Genomic DNA, 22,621 nt, shown 5'->3' on the forward strand with positions numbered 1-22,621 from the left:
AGGCACATGTTGAAAAATGAATCAAATATTTTAATCAGCAATTCAAAATAATTTATCTAAGCTCAGTGTATTGTTCTAAAGCACTGAATCATAGATTCTTTAAACAATAAAATCCCTCAGGCAATGAATGATACAGCCAACATTGACAAGCAACAATGCATTGATTAAACAAGTGTTAGCCATCATAGAGCCTGGCTAATGATTTAAGCTATGTTACTACACAAATATCTGTGTGTATTACATAAAATATTTTGCCCAACAGAATTCTCACACATTTAACAGACACAGACTCCAGACACACTGCAACCATATGCATTCCCATGGAGGATTGACAGGTTATATTTAAAAAATTTATATATATTTTTTGCAACAAGGCTAAAATGTAGTAAAGTAAATTACATTTTTTGTGATCATCTTAAACAGATTTGAACAATGAACAGACTCATAGAAAATAAAAATAAGAAAATTCACAAATTAGATCTCTTTTGAAACTGAAATTAAAATTTGCATGTGTACTGCTTCTCATACTTTTGTCCTGAGAAAAAGACCCCAGTTAATTCAGGTTTTAGAAGAGCTACTGTATATAAAATGTCTCAAATGGTGCTCATATTTGCCAAGATAACAAAGTCTAAAATCAAACGTCAGACATTTAAACATAAACTCAGACATCATTTCTTATCAATGTCTCCCAACAGACTTTGAGTTATGCAATCCATATTGATTTTAAAGCAGCATACTCTTTGTGTAGATATAAAACCAAAGAATGAACATGTTTTTATCTGGGATAAGATAATCCATGTTAATGGATTCTGTATGTATGTCATCTGTATGTCAAAGGTTGTCTCATTTGTATTTTTTATTTTTTTTCTAAAATATGCTTATGAGAAACATCTGGGACAAGGTTTATAGCTTAACCCTTGAATGCACTTACGGGTCAGTTTGACCTGTTTGAACTTTTAACACTGATTTACATCAACTTAACTTGACATTTTTGGCCTGAAACTTCACATCCTCCATGGAGGTAATTTGGATCTGACAATGTTAAAATGATTAATGTCATGCATTTATTAACAAAGTTTATAAAAAAAAAAGTAGAAGTACTTACGGTGCTTATGGGTAAATTTGACCAGGTTCATATAAAGACTTACAAGAAAGCGGTAAAATGGAAGAAGAATTCAAAATGTTATTTAAAGGATAACTCATACTAATAATGACACGTAACACCCACACACACACATTTACATTTATGCATTTGGCAGACGCTTTTATGCAAAGCGACTTACAGTGCACTTATTACAGGGACAATCCCCCCGGAGCAACCTGGAGCCTTGCTCAAGGACACAATGGTGGTGCCTGTGGGTATCGAACCAGCGACCTTCTGATTAACAGCTATGTGCTTTAGCCCAGTATGCCACCACCGCTCACAACACACACACACACACACACACACACACACACACACACACACACACACACACACACACACACACACACACACACACACACACACACACACACACACACACACACACACACACACACACACACACACACACACACACACGTTGTGTTTCCATGTTTTATGGGGACTTTCCATAGACATAATGGTTTTTATACTGTACAAACTTTATATTCTATCCCCTAAACCTAACCCTACCCCTAAACCTAACCCTCACAGAAAACCTTCTGCATTTTTACATTTTCAAAAAACATAATTTAGTATGATTTATAAGCTGTTTTCCTCATGGGGACCGACAAAATGTCCCCACAAGGTCAAAAATTTCGGGTTTTACTATCCTTATGGGGACATTTGGTCCCCACAAAGTGATAAATACACGCTCACACACACACACACACACACACACACACACACACACACACACACACACACACACACACACACACACACACACACACACACACACACACACACATGTTGTGTTTCCATGTTTTATGGGGACTTTCCATAGACATAATGGTTTTTATACTGTACAAACTTTATATTCTATCCCCTAAACCTAACCCTACCCCTAAACCTAACCCTCACAGAAAACTTTCTGCATTTTTACATTTTCAAAAAACATAATTTAGTATGATTTATAAGCTGTTTTCCTCATGGGGACCGACAAAATGTCCCCACAAGGTCAAACATTTCGGGTTTTACTATCCTTATGGGGACATTTGGTCCCCACAAAGTGATAAATACACGCTCACACATACACACACACACACACACACACACACACACACACACACACACACACACACACACACACACACATTGGTGCAGCTATCATTATGAGGACTCTCCATAGATATAATTATTTTTATACTGTGCAAACTATAGATTCTATCCCCTAAACCTAACCCTCACAAAAACGTTTCTGCATTTTTATATTTTCAAAAAAACATGGTTTAGTATGTTTTTTGAGCTATTTGAATTATGGGGACACCTGAAATGTCCTCATAAACCACATTTATAGCATAATACCTTGCTGTAGCTGTAATTACCAGTTTGTAACCTAAAAAAATTTCTTGGTAAACCACCCAAACCCCGCCAAACACACACACACCTCTGGGGTGTGTACAATACTGTGCAATAATTGTTCTGTGATAAAATAGCTATACCTACAGTACATACAGTAGAATGCCTGTGATGTGACAAAAAATGTATACCTCAACTAGTATTAAAAAAGCTGCAAATAAACCTTATACACTTCTGAGTCTGAGTCTTTAAACAATCGAGTCCGTGTTGAGTCCGAGTAAAAAAAGGGTCCGAGTAAAAAAAAGTCAGTCTCAAGACGAGTCCATAACAGGCCGAGTCAAGTCCGAGCCCGAATGAATCGGTTCATGAATCTGAATTAAAATTGTAACCATAAACTCACAACTAAGAAAAACAGTTTGTCAAAATAAATGTATCAAAAACACCTCTGTTGCATTTAATATATATATATATATATATATATATATATATGTTATGATTAGTATGCTGTTAAACAGACTTCAAAGTGGTTTCAGAATGAAAGCATATGCTTTAGGTGTATGAAGACATAACTGTCCTTCAACACACTTCTTATTGCATTCTGTTGACATTTCATATTTTTTGCTTTTCTCCTCCACTCAAACATAGACTAAAGAAAGTGAAAGTTGTCATTACAGCCAAAGTTTCAAATTTTAATTGAGTTTTTATTTCCAATTAATTTTCAATTTGTCAATTCAATTTAATTTTATTTTATTTAAAATGATCCATATCAAAAGGAATAATAGTCTATACTGAGATTTATTTCTGAATCTTTTTTCTCTATCTGGTGATTGATTTGGGGAAATACAGCACATACAATTGAGTCAACACAGTAGTAATTAGCACTTGCTGAGAAGTTATGTCTCACAGTTTGACTGCAAAAGTTACATCCAAAAACACTGTAATAGCCCACTAATAATATTAGGTCACAGATATGATTTTCAAGTACATTTTTGGGAAACTGCACAATGCAGGGCATTTCTGGGTGCTGCTCGTGTACCTAAATCCCAGATGCATCCATGTGCATCTATATATATGTGTGTGTGTGCTTGAGCGGCAGCCGCGTTGGTCTGCAATCAGTCTGAAATCTTTAAATACCAACCAAAGTAAATTTCCTTGAGCTCTTCTTTAACTGCATAAACATGGAGAATAATAATTTTGAGTAATACATTTAACAGAATTGTCCTTCAAAAGTGTCAGAGATGTAGGTTAGGTGGTTTACGATAAAAATTCAATAAACATTTAAAATAAAAACGTCATAACCAATTAAAATCATCTCGTAACATGAAGTTTAGTTTCATACACAAACTCTGTCATTGAATAATACATTTATTTTATAGCCTATAATTAAATTATAAACAAAAAATATACAAATTATTATAAAATAAAATCCTAATAAATGGTGGACAGATGCTTTAAAAGAATGTATTTAAAGCAGCTCGTCAATGCTTTGAAAATAGTCAATCAATAATAAATCGGTGCTGTTTATCTGTTTAGAGTTTGCTGTCTGCTTTAGCAATAATGCCCCCCCCAATAATAATGGTATTATGGACCAGTTCAAGCTGACAACACTGCGTGAACCACAAGACTACAGAAGCTTACATGTGTAGATACATTATGCCTAAAAATACATAATTTCCAACATTAATACTATTTCATGTATTTTTATTTCGATATGCTGTTTTTAAAAAACTTTGAGTGTAACGCTGAGAAGAAGTCAAGAGAGCTGGATCTATTAGCAGCTAAGGATTTTAATGAAAATAAACAAATACAAATAACTGGTAGACACAGGGACAAATAAAACATCCACGATGGGAAACAAGAACATAAACAGGAGCAAACATCTACGAAGGGCACTGGCTAAACACGGGAGGTCAAACACATGCAACAACTGTCAACGAATGATCAAACAACAGGGCTTAAATACACAAAGGATAATGACTAAATGAATCACAGGTGAGGACAATGAAGGACAGCTGGCAGAGATGAGAGCAGGGAATTATGGGAAGTGTAGTCCGGGAACAGATGACAGCGGAGAAACACAGGACAGACAACAGTGAATCGTGACAGTGAGAGACATGACGTGGGTGACTTGACTCAATGAAGTTTTGATTTTAAGTTTTTAACCATGATGAACCCGCAATTGGAGCACCATCTTGGCTGCACAAATGCCACACACAACCGTACCAGTTGTCAGGTCCTTTGTCATGTGAAACTGCCTTGTTTAGTTTCTATTACATTGGATACATACCCGTCTTTATGTAGTAACATTCAAGCGTATTTGTTGACTGATGAGTGTGCATGTGCGTATGTGTGTGTGCGTGTGTGTGTTTGCTTAAACACAGTGAAACAACACTGGCTACATCTGCGACTTCAGGGGCTAGCTGCCATTGCATCACAAATATTGTGGACCCGGCTGGACTCAGAAAGAAATCCCCGAGTCCCAAAGGCTCAAGTCCGAGTAAAAATGCATCCAAGTACAAGTCCATTAAAATTATACTCGTGACTCAGACTCGAGTCCGAGTCCAAACTCGAGTACCCTAACTCTACAAAATGGAATCCATATATTTCTGCAAGGACCATAAGGAATGCCAACAGTTCCTATAGTAACCACTTTCTAAAGGAAAGGCTTTGAGGCACTTGAGATATAAAGTATATCACCATTCCATGATTATACAATAGGATATTTGAGACACCCTAGAGGTTCTCTAGAAGGTTCCACCAGTGTGGCAATCTGAAGAACCCCAAATTGTGCCTCAAGTATATTTCAAGATGCATAATGCCTGAGTAAATGTAAAATCGAGTTTTGAATTCTGTTGCTAGAAGAACATGCAAATCCACAGAACAGTTCAAAGATGGTAAAAATGGTGCTCTGAGCATTCAATGCTCTGAAATAAAATGTGTGTATCCATCCATGTTAAACTGAGAACATTTTCATGGCTCCCTAGGGCCTCTGAATGTCCTGAAACAAGCAGTTACCCAAAGTATAGCTTAGAGTAACTAAAAATAACCCATATCATATATGTGATGGCAATAACAGATGTGCCTTTGAAGATGTGTGCTATAAAGAGATCATGGTTTAATACCGGGCTGCTTCTACTCATTATCTGTCATTACTGACACTTCACTTTTGTCAGCTTAATTTGCATACATTTGTAAAAGGCCTGAAACCACCTTAAAGTTCTCTTTCTAGTTTCACTGTTTTAAAATGAAATGTTTTTGACTGAAAATGCCTCTTGAGGGTTTTGACCCAAAGGGTGCAGTGAGTCTGTATTACAGTATGAAACAAAACTTTATGTAATTTTATATAAGCATTCAGTAATTTCAATAGCAACAGCAATTTCCATGGTCCTACTGCAGAAAATAATCTTGATTGCAAACACCTTTAAAATATTTAATTATAATATATATTTTGCAAACATGTAACCAAATTAAATCTTGATATCTCAAGAAATAGACAGGCTTAGTAAAAGAAGTTCCCACATCACATACCTATAACTATCTTTTATAACCATAAGTATTGCTATTTTGAAGATGTTTATTACTTAAGGAATCCATCACTACATTTGGTCTCTCTCGCTCTCGCTCTCTCTCTCTCTCTCTCTCTCTCTCGCTGTCTCTCATTGTAGGCTGTGATTGCTTGTTCATCAGGTTCCAGGGCATTTGAATAACAAAAAACATTATCAGCCTATAAAGTATAAAAGCCGGCAGTCACACAGATAGTAGCTGGACAGAATCTCACAAAGACTAGCAAACATGGGCAAGGTATGTATTGGGTGGGCTTAATCCAATGGAGTAGAGCTGCCAAAACAGCAACAACCTCTAAAGAATGATACAATTTTAATATGGAAATTATGTCAATGGTTTGTGATTCATGCATACACTCTTTATATATTTGTTAATCAACTTAAACAACTTAGTTAAAAAAATTATGAATAATGTTTCATTTCTTTCTTTTTTTTTGCTAGATAATTTTTTACGAGGACAGGAACTTCCAGGGTCGCTCTTATGAGTGCAGCAGTGACTGCTCTGACATGTCTACCTACCTCAGCCGCTGCAACTCCTGCAGAGTGGAGAGCGGCTGCTTTGTGGTCTATGACCGTCCTAACTTCATGGGAAACCAGTTCTTCATGAGGAGGGGCGAGTATGCTGATTACATGCGCATGGGAATGAGTGATGGCATCAGGTCTTGCCGCATGGTTCCTCAGGTAAGAAAAAAAACAACTAAAATAATGATAGAAATACAGTAATAACAGTTAGTAATATATCAATTTTGTTTTAAGTTTTTTGAAGGTATTGATTACTTATTCTTTTTGGTTCATCTTATAGTACAGAGGATCCTATAGAATGAGGATCTATGAGAGGGAGAATTTTGGAGGTCAGATGCACGAGATGACAGATGACTGTGATTCCTTCATGGACCGTTACCGCATGTCCGACTGCCAGTCCTGCCATGTGATGGATGGTCACTGGCTCATGTATGAGCAGCCCCATTTCAGAGGCAGGATGATCTACTTTAGACCCGGAGAGTACAGAAGCTTCAGGGATATGGGATACAGCAACGCCAGATTCAGCTCTGTTAGAAAAATCATGGACTTGTGTTAAATACACAGTCTGGAAACATAAATAAAATCTTGCAAGCATTTCTGTTGTTTTGGCCTAATTTTAAACATCACGTTGATTTCCATCAATATGTGTCCATGTCAGTGTACCGCCAATAAGAAAATCAGATATACTGTAAATATCATAAATCATTCATAAATATAATAAACATAGATGTCCAAATTAAATGATTTTAATGCATGACGTGGAAGAAAAGAACCACCCAATGTAAAGCCCTTACACCCTGGTCACTTGCCAGCACTAAGAAATAATAAATGTCATTAAAATTTTTTTGCTAGAATAAAAATAACGGTTATCTTTATCTATAGGTCATTAGATCTAGAGTTTTACATGTTTTAAATCAGACATGGAGATAAAGTGGTGCGTTAAGATAACATTTATTTGAATTAATTAAATAAAAATATAGACATGAGTTTTTGGAGAATCACATTTTCCTTGATACATGTAAGAGGTAACTATACTATAAAAACATACTTTAAGTTTCAGAACTCAAAACTTCCTCCCCAGTCTAAAAAGAGTATTTATAGTAGCCACTCTGCTAAAGAGTTTGGATTTAAACATCCCACATCCCACAACATACAACATCACACCCTTGGCCCTGCCCACTGGCATGCAATTCAAGAGACCAGGCCTTGTGTGGCTAACATATCCTGAGGACCAAAGCGGTCCAATCTGGACTATTTTTAATTATTTTGTTTATAAACATGAACTACACAGACTCTGCCTCTGCTTTCTCTTATTGTATTGAGCAATTAAACACCATGCCAACCTGTTGAAAAAGGAAAGTGAAGAGCGAAAGACAGAGGGAGGGAGAGAAATCAAACAAACTCCAAAACACAAATCACACAAGTCACACTTATCCCATGGTACGTAACAAGCACAAATATGTTCTTTTGCACATCTGCGCTATTTTTCATTGTTGGTGTATGTAAACATAGACTAGATGGACATCATTGACTGTTTTGATGTGTTTCCAACATTGGGCACCTCAGTGAGCCTACAATAAATGTGTGCATCTATTCACCTTGCTTTGGACAATGATGTGTGCATTTTTTTTTCGCACATGTCAGCGTGGACTGGTTGTGAATCCGTCATAATATGATTCAAGCTTTGCACAGGAACGGTTATTGAAGAATGGGGCAGTTCAAAACACTTGGACCCGATCAAAAACTTGAATTCAAATGTTATGACTATTTGATAGTTTATTGTGCTAAGTGTTAACAGTTGAGCTTGAAATGAACAGTTTAATACATTTGTATACAATGTGTTGGATGTGCATTATGTGTAAACCCTGAAATTTTGTTTTATAATTTTTGAGGGGCTTGTTCATTCTTTTCCAGTTGAGTTTGAGGGGCTGCATGATGTTAGCCAATCACAACAGTGGCAGTTTACAATTAAGTTTTAAGGAAGCACTTAGGCCAAAACCGAGCATTTCAGACAGAGGGCCAAAAACAGTGTGAAAAATTATCATATATTACTAAATTATTTTTTTGTGCAAAAAACGTTTATAACAATACATTTTGACATCAGGGAAGATAATACATTTATAAAAAATTGCACTTCATGACCTTTATAAGACCTGTATTGTAGCTTTATAAGTTTGACATGAAAACTGAAATAATTTAACTGAAAATGTGACCACAGATATTAGTACTTGTCTTTGCTAAATATAACAGTAATACTTTACAATAAGGTTCCATTTTTTAACATTAGCTAACAACATTAGTTAACATTAACTAACAATCAACAATACTGTTTAAGCATTTATTAATCTTAGTTCATGTTATTTCAACATATAGTTTTATTTTAAAAATCAAAAGTTGAATTTGTTAACAGTAGTTAATGGACTATGAGCTAACAATGAACAATAGTATTTTTATTAACTAACATTAACAAAGATTGATAAATGACTTAAAACTTATATTGTTAATTGTTTTTTAATGATACACAGAGGTGGGCAGTTATATGCTACATTTACTCTGTAACATTTACTTGAGGAACTTTTTGGGAAAAAAATACTTTTAGAGTAGGTTAAAAGTGTGTACATTTTACTCTCTCTCTCTAAATCTGAGATATGGATTTAACTACTGGAGTTGTATGGATTCCTTTATGTGCTTTTTGGAGCATCAAAATTTAGGCACCCATTCACTTGCATTGTACTGACCTACAGAGCTAAAATATTCTTATAAAAATCATAATGTATATTCTGCAGAAGAAAGGAAGTCATACACATCTGGGATCCATGAGGGTGAGTAAATGATGAGAGAATTAAAATTTTTGGGTGAACTACTCCTTTAAAGTATAGCTTTAATATTCGGTCATCATTTCTCTACCCTCATGTTGTTCCAAACCCATGTGACCCTTTGTATTCTGTGAACCACGAAAGATGTTAAACAGAACGTTAGGGACTGACAGTCTCAGTCACCATTCACTTTCAGTATATATATATATATACTGAAAGTAAATGGTGACAAGTGCTAACATTCTGTCTAAAATCTCCTTATTTTGTTGCCTGGAAGAAAGAATGTTATACAGGTTTGGAACTACATTATGGTGAATGATGACAGAATTTTCATTATTAATACTACTACTACTAATAATAATAATAACAATTTATAATTAATAATTCTGTTATATATAAATATGTATTATGTAATGGAATGAAGGAAGTTAATGTCCGTTATGTCATTTGTGAAATTAATGAGTTTCTCACTACTTGAGTACTCTTTTCATTGGATACTTTCTTACTCTTAATCAAGTAATTATTTATGTTAGCATTTTTACTTCTACTTAAGTAATATATTTTTTAAAGTAATTGTACTTTTATTTGAGTACAGATTTTGGCTACCCTACCCACCTCTGATTATACCTAATGCATTAACTAATGTTAACAAATTTAACTTTATTGTAAAGTGTTACCAATACAACATTGTATTTAGGATAATGAAACTTGTCATCTAAAAGAGATAAAAGACTTAGGATCTAACAAATATCCAGACAATTATTCTCTCTTTGTACACTGTAAAAAGGACACTGTATGGTACATTCACAGCTGTATCACACATGCTGACAAATATCCCTATAGATCTCAATTTGCTTGTATTTGTGCTGGGTCAGGAGCTTACCCACAATGCAAGGCACATATTCTGTGGTATAAAAGTGAGCACTTTAAACAGACAGTCTCAGTGTAACTGTGGCAACCACTCAGTCCTGAGGAGCACTAGCACAACTGTGACCATGGGGAAAGTAAGTAACAGTATGCAATCAAATCATCCAAAAATGATGTAGATAATAGGAGATAGATTATGTACTGTTGCAAACAAGTAGCTGGTAACTACAAGTCAAATGACAGAAGAGGCACAAAGACAACTTATTTCCTTTTATTCCTTCCTTTCATTTAATAAAAAACAGGTAATTTTCTACGAGGACAGGAACTTCCAGGGTCGCACTTATGAGTGCATGAGCGACTGCACTGACCTGTCCTCCTACATGAGCCGCTGTCACTCTTGCAGAGTGGAGAGCGGATGCTTCATGATGTATGACCGTCCCAACTACATGGGAAATCAGTATTTCTTCAAGAGGGGTGAATATGCTGATTACATGTCCATGTTTGGAATGAGCACAGGCATCAAGTCTTGCCGTATGATCCCAATGGTGAGTTGCTTGAACACTTAGATGTGTTAGATGTGTATTTCATGTATTTGCAGAACATTAATATCTAGTTTAGCGCTATAATAATATTGGAAACCGTTTATATTTCATGAAATGTTTTCTACCTTAATGTTTCTTGGTTCTGCCTGATAAATAAAAAAGTAAACAAAATATAACTTATTTTCCAATACAGCACAGAGGATCCTACAGAATGAGGATCTATGAGAGAGAAAACTTCCTGGGACAGATGCACGAGCTGATGGATGACTGTGACAACATCATGGACCGTTACCGCATGTCTCATTGCCAGTCCTGCCATGTGATGGAAGGTCACTGGCTCATGTATGAGCAGCCCAACTACAGAGGCAGGATGATGTACTTCAGGCCTGGAGAGTACAGGAGCTTCAACAACATGGGTGGCATGAGATTCATGAGCATGAGGTGTATCATGGATTCTTGTTACTAGTGTTCTAATGTTCAAATAAAAATGTGTCTTAATTCATTCTTGACTTTGTCTAGTATCTAAACAATTTACTCAGCAAATATTTACATAAGCCATCTTTATAGAACACACACACACACACACACTAATATGTAAATTTATTAATTAGGTCATTAGGCTCACGAGAAAAGTGTGGCCACTTTTTTTGAAAGTCAGCTCTTCTATGCACAGTTAAGGCCAGATAATTATTACTAACCTAAAACTAAGAAAACAAAACCTAAAATGTATTTAAGGGCTGAAAACTTGAACCTATGAGCAAAATGAGCATTGTATGTAGACACATTATATAATAAACAAACAAAAAAATTGTAAGTTGTAAAATGGAGCTCAACAACGATGTATATTTTATCACTAATCATTAGAAATGTATAACATTTTATTTAGAATTGATTAAGGTCTGACACATTTGTTATTGTGAACGGGCTATATCTCCTTCACTGCAAGAAAGGGGATAGAAAATACTGATTCCTTGTTGCTAATCTATAAACACAAATTCTTTGTAATAGCAATAGACAGAATGTTTATGTTATTATTTAATAGAAGTTTTGTCAAAAAATCTTAATATGCAATATAAGCTCTGATAAACAACTGTTCCCTTTACAAAAAGCTTCACTTGATGCTGCGCTTTGCTAAGCGCTTTGGGAACAATCCTAGTTGTGACTGAGCTGTGAATAAGTGTTTAACACGTCAAATGAACATTGACCGGCATTTATAGCCTCGGCTGATGTAATCATTAGATGCACCTATGGCCAGACTATAAACGGTTGTGTCACCAGGTGTCGTCAGATCCTCTTTTTTCAGAGCGATTCGGTGTGTGTGTTTTACAACCCTGTCAAAACTTTCTTTCCTCTGCTAGGAGTTAGAATTTGTTAGGCAGTGTGCAGTGAACCTTTTCTCCTTTTCTCTTCTTTCTAAGAAAATAATATATATTTTTAAAAAGAGAATGACTGAAAGCCAGGGCAAACGATGTGTGTTCCCCTGTTCTCGCTCTATAGCCAAAGAGGACACGCATCAGTTTTGCTCTGTTTGTTTGGGGGAAGAGCACGCTGCTCTCGCGTTGTGGCAGGGCGGGTGCAAGCACTGCGATTTGCTTTCTGGCAAAGTCCTTCGCGCTCGCCTCGCTTGCTTCCGGGAGTCAGAACCCACGCTTAGTTCCTGGGGCTCTCGCATGGATTTGGCTCAGGAGCAAGAGACAGGTTTGTCCCTTTCTCTCGCTCTCTCCCCAAATCCAGCTGGTCCTTCACATGATCTCGAAGCTTTCCGACGCCTCTTCGGTTCATGAGGGGGACCGCGATTCTCTTCCCGCCTCCGAGCTTTCCATCCGCAATAAAAATTCAGCGGAGGAATTGCTCGATGTGGTTACTTGTGTGGTTGCCAGACTCCAGTTGGACTGGCCACGCCAAAAAGAGACTCCCAAACCCTCCAAGTTAGGGGATAGATTTTTATCTAGCAATCTGGGGAAGGGAACGCCTCATCAGTCCCTTCCCTTCTTTGATAACCTCCATGAAGAGCTTTCTCGCTCATGGAGGAACCCCTATTCTTCCCGTGTTCATGTACCCTCGACGTCATTATATTCGACTATCATGGGTGCTGAGGCACGGGGATATTCAGTGATGCCGCCGGTCGAAGAGACACTTGCGGGCTATCTCTCGCCGGGCTCGGCATCGTCACTCAAAAAGCCCTCTCTCCCCTCAAAGCCTTGTATGACAACCTCCACTTTAGTGGGAAGGGCTTATCAAGCAGCAGGTCAGGCTGGTGCTGCTCTGCACACTATGGCTGTATTACAGGCATACCAGGCTGAACTGCTGGACAACCTGAGTGTGGGTGCTGCGCTCAACGAGCAAGCCTTCTCTGAGCTTCGCCGAGCCACAGATCTTTCTCTCCGCACGACCAAGCAAACAGCCTGTGCTATTGACCGGTCTACCGTGGTCATGGCGTCTCTGAATATGCCAGTGGGCGAAACCGGGGCATCAAGGAGGAAAACTTTGTCCTTGTCCTTGATGCCCGAAAGGTTGAGGCAAAGGTGCCTCTCCGCAGTGACCAAAGCTCATGTCTGAGACCTCTCGTGTTCTTGTGAGCACACTTCACAACCGTAGGGGTCCGGACAGCCCCAGTGCGGCAGTGTGGGTATTGCGTTCCCAAAGCGCTTAGCAAAGCGCAGCATCAAGTGAAGCCCTTGTTCCCTGAAAAAAGCGGAAGGAGACGCTGTTTTGCCGCACTGGGATGCCCCAGGACTGCTCTTCAAAAAGAAGTATCTAACGACACCTGGTGACGCATCCATTTATAGCCTGGCCACAGGTGCATCTAATGATTACATCAGCGGAGGCTATAAATTCCGGTCAATGTTCATTGACGTGTTACACACATATTCACAGCTCGGTCACAACTAGGATTATTCCCAAAGCACTTAGCAAAGCGCAGCATCTCGTTTCCGCTGTTTTCAGGGAACAAGGGTTACATACGTAACCCGAGACGTTATTTTAACACAACACAACTTGTTTTTTTAAAAAAACAAGCATCCAATCTTGAAAAGAAGAAGAAAAAAAAGAAATCTATTCGGTTGAATGGTTAAACATGTGAGTGAAATGGGAAGAGGCAAGTTTTGTCTATTCCAACTCAATTACATTTTAATTCAATGTATCTGTGTAGTGCTTGTCACAATATATATAGTTCCAAAGCAGCTTTACAAAGAATAGTGCCTTAAAAAGCCCCAGAGAGAAAGCTAAATGCAACAATGATGGCAAGACAAAACTAAGTGCATTAGAAAAACAAATAAACAATTGGGGAGGAACCAAGGCACAGCTTGGGAAGCCCACCACCGACTGACATCTCACACTTTGTTGTACTTCTCACCAATGCATTTTATATTCCAATACAAAAACCTAAAAATTATATCCAAGAAACACATGCTGCTTTGACAGATTATAATTTTTGGAAGAGTCAATGGGGTATGATTTATGGATGTCGTATGGGTATAATCAATCAGCCAGTGTTGCAGTCTTAATGGGTACATTTAAGGGGAAAATAATTCAAACTAAATTGCATGACTCAGTTCGATGGATGATATTGGTAATAGAAAAGAATGCTTAAATTATTATTTTGGGGAATGTCTATGCAACTAACTTTACCTCACAAAATAAAGCTTTATTTTTACATTTCGAAGACCAGATAAAAAAAAAAATTGGAGTAAAAATAAATAACTGGAGGGGATTTTAATACAATATGGGATTCTGAAAAGGTTTGTTTTCCTCCTCGTCCAAATGTCATTTCTGTTCTTCCAAAATTTTATATTTTATGTTCTACTTTTGACTAAATTGATATATGGAGACATAATTACCCAGATAAAATTCAGTTTACATGGTGTAAAAGAAACATTACTCAAAAGTCACATATATATATTATTGGTTAATTTCAAGGTATTTAGTGAATTATGTTAAAGATGTCTCTACAGAGCCTTCAGTTCTTACAGACGCACAGCCATTTTCCTCTCACTATATAACAAAATCAGTTGATGTAAAAAAATTACTACTGAAGTGTGTAATTAACCAGAACTTACTGACAGATGAGCAGTTCAGAGATGATGCTAAACATATCATTACATTATAGATTGTTGGAATGAGGCAAATGCAACCAATATTTTCAGAATATTGGGAAATAATGAAGAATAAAATCAGATCTTTAGCCATAAGGAGAGGAAACAAAATAACAAGGCATAGAACAAAATGTACACAAAATTATATGTGATATTATAAATCTCTCTGGAGGTTGCCATTTAGATCAAAAAGGTAAAAATAAATGATTACGGTTAGAATTTGATTTAGATAAAATATATTAATAAAAGAAAGGGGTGCCTTTATTAGATCATGGAAGAAATGGTTAGAGGAAGGAGAAAAAAGTACAAAACATTGAAAATATTTAAAAAAGAAATGTAGAACTCACATCAATGGTCAAACTGAGTATTAATGGACACTTGACTGAAAATATTATTGAAATATCAAGATACATGGTCAAATTTTATGAGAAATTGTATTCTTATGACACCAAATTGAGTAACGCATAGTCATTCTTAGATTCTATTAAAGAGGATGCTAAAAAGATGAGTCTTCTATGAAAATGTGTGACCAAGAGATATCTTTAAATGAAGTATTTCATTGTATTAACAAACTTAAAGACAATAAGTCACCCAGAAACGATGATTTAATTTGTGAATTTAAAAAATATTTTCAAAACGAATTGTCACTTTTTTTGTTAGATGTTATTTAGAGAGGCTATACAATATGGTTATTTACCAAGTTCACTGAGACAAGGTTTGATTACTTTATTACCAAAGCCCAATAAGGATTTAACACTTTTAGAAAATTGGCGCACGATTACATTGATTAATAATGATGCAAACATTTTCGCACATATATTTGCTGCAAGACTAAAGGATTGTTTCGATCCCATTATTGATGAATGTCAATCAGGATTTATGAAAGTCAACACATTGTAATAATTAGGGCTGTCAATCGATTACAATTTTTAATCGAATTAATTACATGATGTCCCGATTAATTAATCGCATTTAATTGCATATACAAATATTTGCTGAGAAAGCCCCTCATATAACAATAATTCAATATATGATGAAATAATTATACATAGTTATCTTTAAATATTAAAATATATATATATATATATATATATATATATATATATATATATATATATATATATATATATATATATATATTCAGATAATTAAAATGTATCACATTCTTGTGGCAGAAGAGTTATTCATTGATAAGACAATACAAAAAACAGCTTTAGAATACAATGTATTGTTACCATTGAACATGAATTTATTGAACATAAACCAAGCATTGGCATACAGTTCACAGCAATCCTTCCACAAGTGAGGAATTATGAGGGCTTGTTTAAGAACCCGTCAATTTCAACCAGCATCAGACATGATTGAGTAGGGTGCCTTGCATCATAAACATAAAATGTTTAGGTCACTGTGGCAAGTTAAATATAGTTCCCCGTCTGTCACTCACTTCGATGTTGTGTCGAAGAAGCGACACTAAGGGTCTCTCTTGAGTGCCGAATATGCCTCTGATCTATGAAAAAAGGCCAATGAGAATTGGGCAGACAGTATTTGCATACCCCGCCCCCGGACATACGGGTATAAAAGTCGCCCTGTACTCCCCTCCAAGGCCTGTAGGACAACGTCTTCATTGACTGCCAAAGCCTACAGCGCCACTGGACACGCCACTTCCGCCCTGCATGCCATGGCCCTCCTGCAAGCCCACCAGGCCAAGGCACTGAAAGATCTGCATGGGGGTAGCCTGGACATGGACCCTCCGCCCTCAGCCCCACGACTGTTCCCCGGCCGGCCAGTTCTGTCGAGTCCAGAGGACATTGCTACAGGACCTTCTCCGGGCCTCCTGACAGCGTACTACCTGCTCCGCCCCGCCGGGTCCGTTAAAAATGGTCCGTTAAAAAAATCCCCGCTACTCTCTTACTCAAAGACGCGATAGAGTCTGTCCCTCCAACCGAGATGAAGAAGGGTTTCTACAGCCCTTACTTCATCGTATCTAAGAAAGGCGGCAGCTTATGACCGATCTTGGACTTGAGAGTTTTCAACCGGGCTTTGCATAAACTCCCATTCAAAATGCTCATGCAAAAACACATCTTAACTTGCGTCCGGCATCTAGATTGGTTCGCACATGTGATCCTAAGACCGTGACCGGGCTAAGTGCCCAAGGTTCCTACCACGCCCTTCAGAGACCAGGTAGTGAACCTGCAAGCGCTGCCCTGGGAGGAGGCAGACCCAGCCCCTTCATTGCTGTGTTCGGTACATGCTTTGCGTACCTACTTGGACCACACGCAGAGCTTTAGATGTTCTGATCAGCTCTTTGTTTGCTTTGGTGGACAGCGGAAAGGGAACGCTGTCTCAAAACAGAGGCTTTCCCACTGGGTGGTTGACGCCATTTCATTGGCCTATCGCACCCAGGCCGTGTCCCCCCCTTGGGGATTCTAGCACAATAAACAAGGAGTGTTGCATCCTCGTGGACACTGGCCTGAGGCACCTCCCTGGCAGACATATGTAGAGCAGCGGGTTTTGCAACACCTAATACCTTTGTGAGTCACTGCGGGTACTCAAATCTACCCTGTACTGGAATAGGTGCTCCACAGGTCGGGACTCCTGCATGGACTCCTCCTGTGTGTATTTTCCGCAGTACGGTCCCCTTACAAATGGACCCATGTTTCCCTTAGGCAGTTCCAGCTGCCCTCCAGTCACCGTACTGTAGCAACTCCCCCCTCCTTGAGGCTGGATCTACCACCGCTGCATTTTTTCCACATGTGACTGAGTGGCCCATGTGATGTATTTTGCCACTTTTACCTCACTGTCCCTGGGCAGGTGTGGTCTCCGCAGGGTCTTTTCCCCCTGAAAGAATAGGAAACTGGATAAGACCCCCTTCCCACGATGCGTGGAAGGGCCCCAGCCGTTTGGCTCTATGCGAGAAACATAGAGAGATAAGATGCCTGGCTAAGCTCGGCCCATTCCCAGGTTGGCAAGCATCGCCTTGTTCCCCTGTTTAGCCAGAAGGATTCCGCCAACTTTTATGGGCCATTGGGGAAGGGTACGTGCAGTCAGACACAACTGGTCACCTTTGCACATGAAATGCTTGCCCGCTCTTGTGTCAGTATTACACGTACATGGCTCAGCACATGGCGTGATTTAAATTGGACCCCTAGTTTCGCTTCTTCGATACAACGTCGAAGTGAGTGACAGACGGGGAACGTCTAGGTTACGTATGTCACCTCCGTTCCCTGATGGAGGGAACGAGACGTGTCCCATCTGCCACGGCACTAGACCTACCACTGTAAATGGCCGTACCTTATTCTCGGCTCCTCTGTGCAAAAACCAGACTGACAGACGCACGCCTGTTTCCCTTTATACCTGTATTTCTTGGGGCGGGACATGCAAATTCTGTCTGCCAATTTCTTATTGGCCTTTACAGGTATGCGAGGCTCCCTTGGAAGACCCCTTCTGTCACTTCATTTAACACCTTGTCTCGTTCCCTCCCTCAGGGAATGGAGGTTACAACAGTAACCGTGACGTTTTATGATGTTCATAACACCCACAAATATATAGTAGTATGTAACTATTTATGTGACTAAATGTTTAACATACTGGCCCTAAAATAGGCTATTAAAATGAAAACTCACCTTACAAGGTATAATTTGTCCTAGAAGCAATTATCTCTCTTTATACACTCAATTATACATCTCTACAAGAATAAACACTGTCATCAAAACATAGTAAAATGTATAGTCATTTTAAATTGAAGCATGAGTCTTTGAGGACTCACGTATGTACATTTATTTGGGGGAAAACAGTTAAATGCATTAAATTAATACAAAATTAAGATTATTTAATAGCATGAGCATAAACAAGCCATAAAATATCATAAAATAATTATTTTTTATTAAAAAGAGTGGGAAATACTGATGTTAACTAAACATACAATTTCTAGTAAAATATTCCCACAGAAGTATGGTCAACATCTTTTAAAGAACATGTGAAAATTACAAAAGCATGTTGGTCATATGTTGACCTCTGTTTCAACCTGCACAGTCAGGAATTGACTAACAATAGTCACTGTGTAGTCTTTAGTGTTGGTCTAGTATAAAGGTACGAGTGACAGCAGTCAGTCAACAAACAGATTCAGCTTCAGCTTCTCCTTTGTGGAACTACTGAGGATCAGCTAGAGCAACCATGATGGGCAAGGTAAATTTGGTTCCAGCTCCCATTTCCACACCATTTCACAAAAATGTATTTGATTTTGTATGTTTCTCTTTATTTCACTGAAAGATCAACTTTGAATTTTCAGGTCACCTTCTACGAGGACAGAAACTTCCAGGGTCGCTCATATGAGTGCATGAGCGACTGTGCTGACATGTCCTCCTACATGAGCCGCTGTCATTCCTGCAGAGTGGAGAGCGGCTGTTTCATGATGTATGATAATCCCAACTACATGGGAAATCAGTATTTCTTCAGGAAGGGCGAGTATGCTGATTACATGTCCATGTTTGGAATGAGTGACTGCATCAGGTCTTGCCGTATGATCCCCATGGTGAGCTCCATTTCTAATAAATTCATTCACTTGAAGAAATTTATTTAAAAGGAATATTCTATGTATTGTTCTTTTTTAATTATTTTTATATTTCGGAAAAGATGGAAAACTAGATTTATGTTTACATTTTAATTGAAGTTTTTCCCAGACTATTAAACTTAAATATAATGGACTTCTCTCCCAATACAGCACAGAGGATCCTACAGAATGAGGATCTACGAGAGGGAGAACTTCATGGGCCAGATGCACGAGATGATGGATGACTGTGACAACATCATGGACCGTTACCGCATGTCTCACTGCAATTCTTGCCATGTGATGGAAGGTCACTGGCTCATGTATGAGCAGCCCCACTACAGAGGCAGGATGCACTACTTCAGGCCTGGAGAGTACAGGAGCTTCAGCAACATGGGTGGCATGAGATTCATGAGCATGAGGCGTATCATGGATTCAATGTACTAGTGTTCTACTGTTTCAATAAATAATTTCTCTACAAAACTAAACATTGTGTCATGGATATAATATATATTTTTTAAAAACCTAATGAGTAAATTAAATGCAAAGATTTGTTTATTATTGTCAATAAGCCACATACCTTGATTAATTATGTCTTTAAAGAATTATTGCTGATACTAGAAAGTTACTCATAGTAGCTAAAGAAATGTGCTGAAAGATCAGTTTAAAACCAAGAAAAGGCTGATGATATACCACTATTCCACATACGTGTCATTTTCTCGTCATTACCAATTTACACTTGTACACACAAATAGGGCAGTGGTGGCTCAGCGGTTAAGGCTCTGGGTTACTGATCAGAAGGTCGTGGGTTCAAGCCCCAACACCACCAAGACACCACTGTTGGGCCCTTGAGCAAGGCCCTTGAACCTATCTGCTCCAGGGGCGCCGTATCATGGCTGACCCTGCACTCTGACCCCAGCTTAGCTGGGATATGTGAAAAATAAATAATTTCACCATGTATATGCAGAAATGTATGTATAATGTGTGACAATTGGTCAAATTAATTAATTAATTAATCAAATTAATTAATTAATTAAATATAATTTTTTTTAAACTGCACTTTTTCCACTAAGTTCAAAAAGCGATATACAGTATGCTTTAAGTGTAAATAGCAACAAAAAGCATCTTATTTACACCAAAGTGCAAATAGTGTTAGATGCCATTTGCACCCTGGTGCAAGTATTGGCAGATCCTCTTCGCACCCCTAATTAATTACTAACATACAGTATAGTGGCATCAATGCAGCATGTTTTTTGTGTTTATTTAGAGTCCCAAAGACACCCTATATCAACACATACTCCTAAATCTAAACCTACAGTAACATAGTATCCCCCTGGTATATTGTAGTAAAATCATAGTTTAACCAAAATTAACTATATTGGAAAACTATATTAACACCATATTACCATAGTGACATCAACCCACGGTTAATTGCATTAAAACTATGGCTTCTGCAAATAAACATGATTTCTACAATATAACCATAGTAAAACCATTGTAAATGTTACCCGAATCAAACCTTTCTCTCAACTCCTTGACCTTCACTGTGACCAAATCACTGCGAGATAATCAACATTTATATGAATATTTATTCGTTATTATAAGTAGTATTAAATGCATTATTAACTGGAAACAGGAACATAAGTCGGATTCATACCCGGGTCATCCGCACACAAAAAAGGACATCAACACCGTTGAACACACTACACTACTAGCAACACTTGGAGTGAAATTTGTCTTCAATTTCTGTGTTTCCACCAGACTGTTGGAGTGCAAATAGCCACACTGTGTGGCAGGTGCAATTTACACCACTTTTGACATGGTTCAAAACATTTCCATATACTGTGCCCTCAAAATGTAAAGACTAGACATACTAGCTAGTTCAGACTCTTGTAAAATTAGTTATATTCATACTAGACATGCACAACAAATTATTTAACAGAGGAAACAGATATTATCAGTCATTCCTAAACACAGTTAAATGTGATACTTTATAAAACTTTGTTTATCAGCAAAATCATAAGATGTCTTATATGTAAGATTTTACTCTCATTAAGATATATCAATCAACCAACACAATTTCAAATTGATACAATAAAGGAACACATTGATCACTAGCTTGCTTTCCTAAATTTTATTACAAGAATATAACCACTTGCCACGCCTTTATCAGTGAACAAATCTGATAAGTGTTTTGATTAATACAATTCAATGAAAAGATGTATGGCAATATCCTGGACTTTCCACATTTACAGCGTATGCTCTCTTCACTATTTGTTTTCCTTTATTTTGTAGAACACAAGAGGAATTATTCTGTAGAATGTCCTAGCTGCTCTTTTACACTCAAAGAAAATGAAAGGGAACCGGTGCTGTCAGCGGGGGCAGTTGAAGGGTCAGTGGATATTCAGGGCTTAGCCTAGAACTCTGTGGATGCATAAGAGGCCATCCTTTGATGAAATATCAGAATATAATACACTATATAATAATACTGGCAGCCAAAAGTTTGGAATAATGTACAGATTTTGCTGTTTTGGAAGGAAATTGGTACTTTAATTCACCAAAATATAGTCAGGACATTGCTGATGTAAAAAACAGCACCATCACTATTTAAAAAAAAAAAAAAAGTACATCAGAGTCTCTAGTTTGAGAAATAGACACCTCACGTGTCCTCAGCTGACAGCTTCATTGAATTCTGCCTGCTTAACACCAGTTTCATGTAGAATAGTAAAGAGAAGACTCGGGGGTACAGGCCTTATTGGAAGAATTGCAAAGAAAAAGCCACTTTTGAAACAGAAAATCAAAAAGAAAAGGTTAGAGTGGGCAAAGAACAGCCACACCACAACAGCCTGTCAAGACAGCCACATGTATGGCAAGTGCTACAGGAGCAGCCAAAAGAAAAAGAAGTATCAACTTGGTAGAGAAGCACTGGTACTTTAGAAATCCTACTAAAAGATGATCAAAGACTTTACGGAAAACATTCGTGGCTGACTGCTGCCTGTATTTGCTATTGGAATAATCCTACTTACAACTTCTGAGGTGGTAATTACGAGTATATCGCGTTCAATTGCTTTGTTGTTGGAAAAAACAGTGAACATGGAGGACACCAGGTTCATTCCTGCATATAGGTAACTCTTATTTTGACACCTTGATATGTATTACTTAGAAAGCTAGCTGAAGATAATGGTA

At 37.7% G+C, this 22,621-nt stretch overlaps 3 protein-coding genes across 3 annotated transcripts; all 3 read left to right on the forward strand.

Annotated features, from left to right (window-relative positions):
• Positions 1–6,211: 6,211 nt before the first annotated feature.
• On the forward strand, positions 6,212–7,164 carry LOC127655250 (gamma-crystallin M3). Its single transcript, XM_052142936.1, has 3 exons — positions 6,212–6,286; positions 6,490–6,729; positions 6,851–7,164. Exons 1-3 carry the CDS (start codon positions 6,278–6,280, stop codon positions 7,124–7,126), a joined length of 525 nt encoding a protein of 174 aa, XP_051998896.1. The 5' UTR covers positions 6,212–6,277; the 3' UTR covers positions 7,127–7,164.
• Positions 7,165–10,239: 3,075 nt separating this feature from the next.
• LOC127654881 (gamma-crystallin M2-like) lies at positions 10,240–11,297 on the forward strand. The gene is made up of 3 exons (XM_052142415.1): positions 10,240–10,390; positions 10,556–10,798; positions 10,989–11,297. The coding sequence occupies exons 1-3, from the start codon at positions 10,382–10,384 to the stop codon at positions 11,259–11,261; spliced, it is 525 nt and encodes a 174-aa protein (XP_051998375.1). The 5' UTR covers positions 10,240–10,381; the 3' UTR covers positions 11,262–11,297.
• Positions 11,298–18,991: 7,694 nt separating this feature from the next.
• LOC127654888 (gamma-crystallin M2-like) lies at positions 18,992–19,916 on the forward strand. Its single transcript, XM_052142429.1, has 3 exons — positions 18,992–19,074; positions 19,178–19,420; positions 19,610–19,916. The coding sequence occupies exons 1-3, from the start codon at positions 19,063–19,065 to the stop codon at positions 19,880–19,882; spliced, it is 528 nt and encodes a 175-aa protein (XP_051998389.1). The 5' UTR covers positions 18,992–19,062; the 3' UTR covers positions 19,883–19,916.
• Positions 19,917–22,621: the final 2,705 nt, after the last annotated feature.

Source organism: Xyrauchen texanus, chromosome 14 (assembly GCF_025860055.1).
Source record: "Xyrauchen texanus isolate HMW12.3.18 chromosome 14, RBS_HiC_50CHRs, whole genome shotgun sequence".
NCBI classification, from domain to species: domain Eukaryota; kingdom Metazoa; phylum Chordata; class Actinopteri; order Cypriniformes; family Catostomidae; genus Xyrauchen; species Xyrauchen texanus.

Excerpts from the sequence above, each read along its gene's own strand:
- LOC127655250 (XM_052142936.1), top strand. Across the intron at positions 6,730-6,850 it reads CTTGCCGCATGGTTCCTCAG|TACAGAGGATCCTATAGAAT; the intron begins GTAAGAAAAAAA and ends TTCATCTTATAG.
- LOC127654888 (XM_052142429.1), top strand. Across the intron at positions 19,421-19,609 it reads CTTGCCGTATGATCCCCATG|CACAGAGGATCCTACAGAAT; the intron begins GTGAGCTCCATT and ends CTCCCAATACAG.
- LOC127654881 (XM_052142415.1), top strand. Across the intron at positions 10,799-10,988 it reads CTTGCCGTATGATCCCAATG|CACAGAGGATCCTACAGAAT; the intron begins GTGAGTTGCTTG and ends TTTCCAATACAG.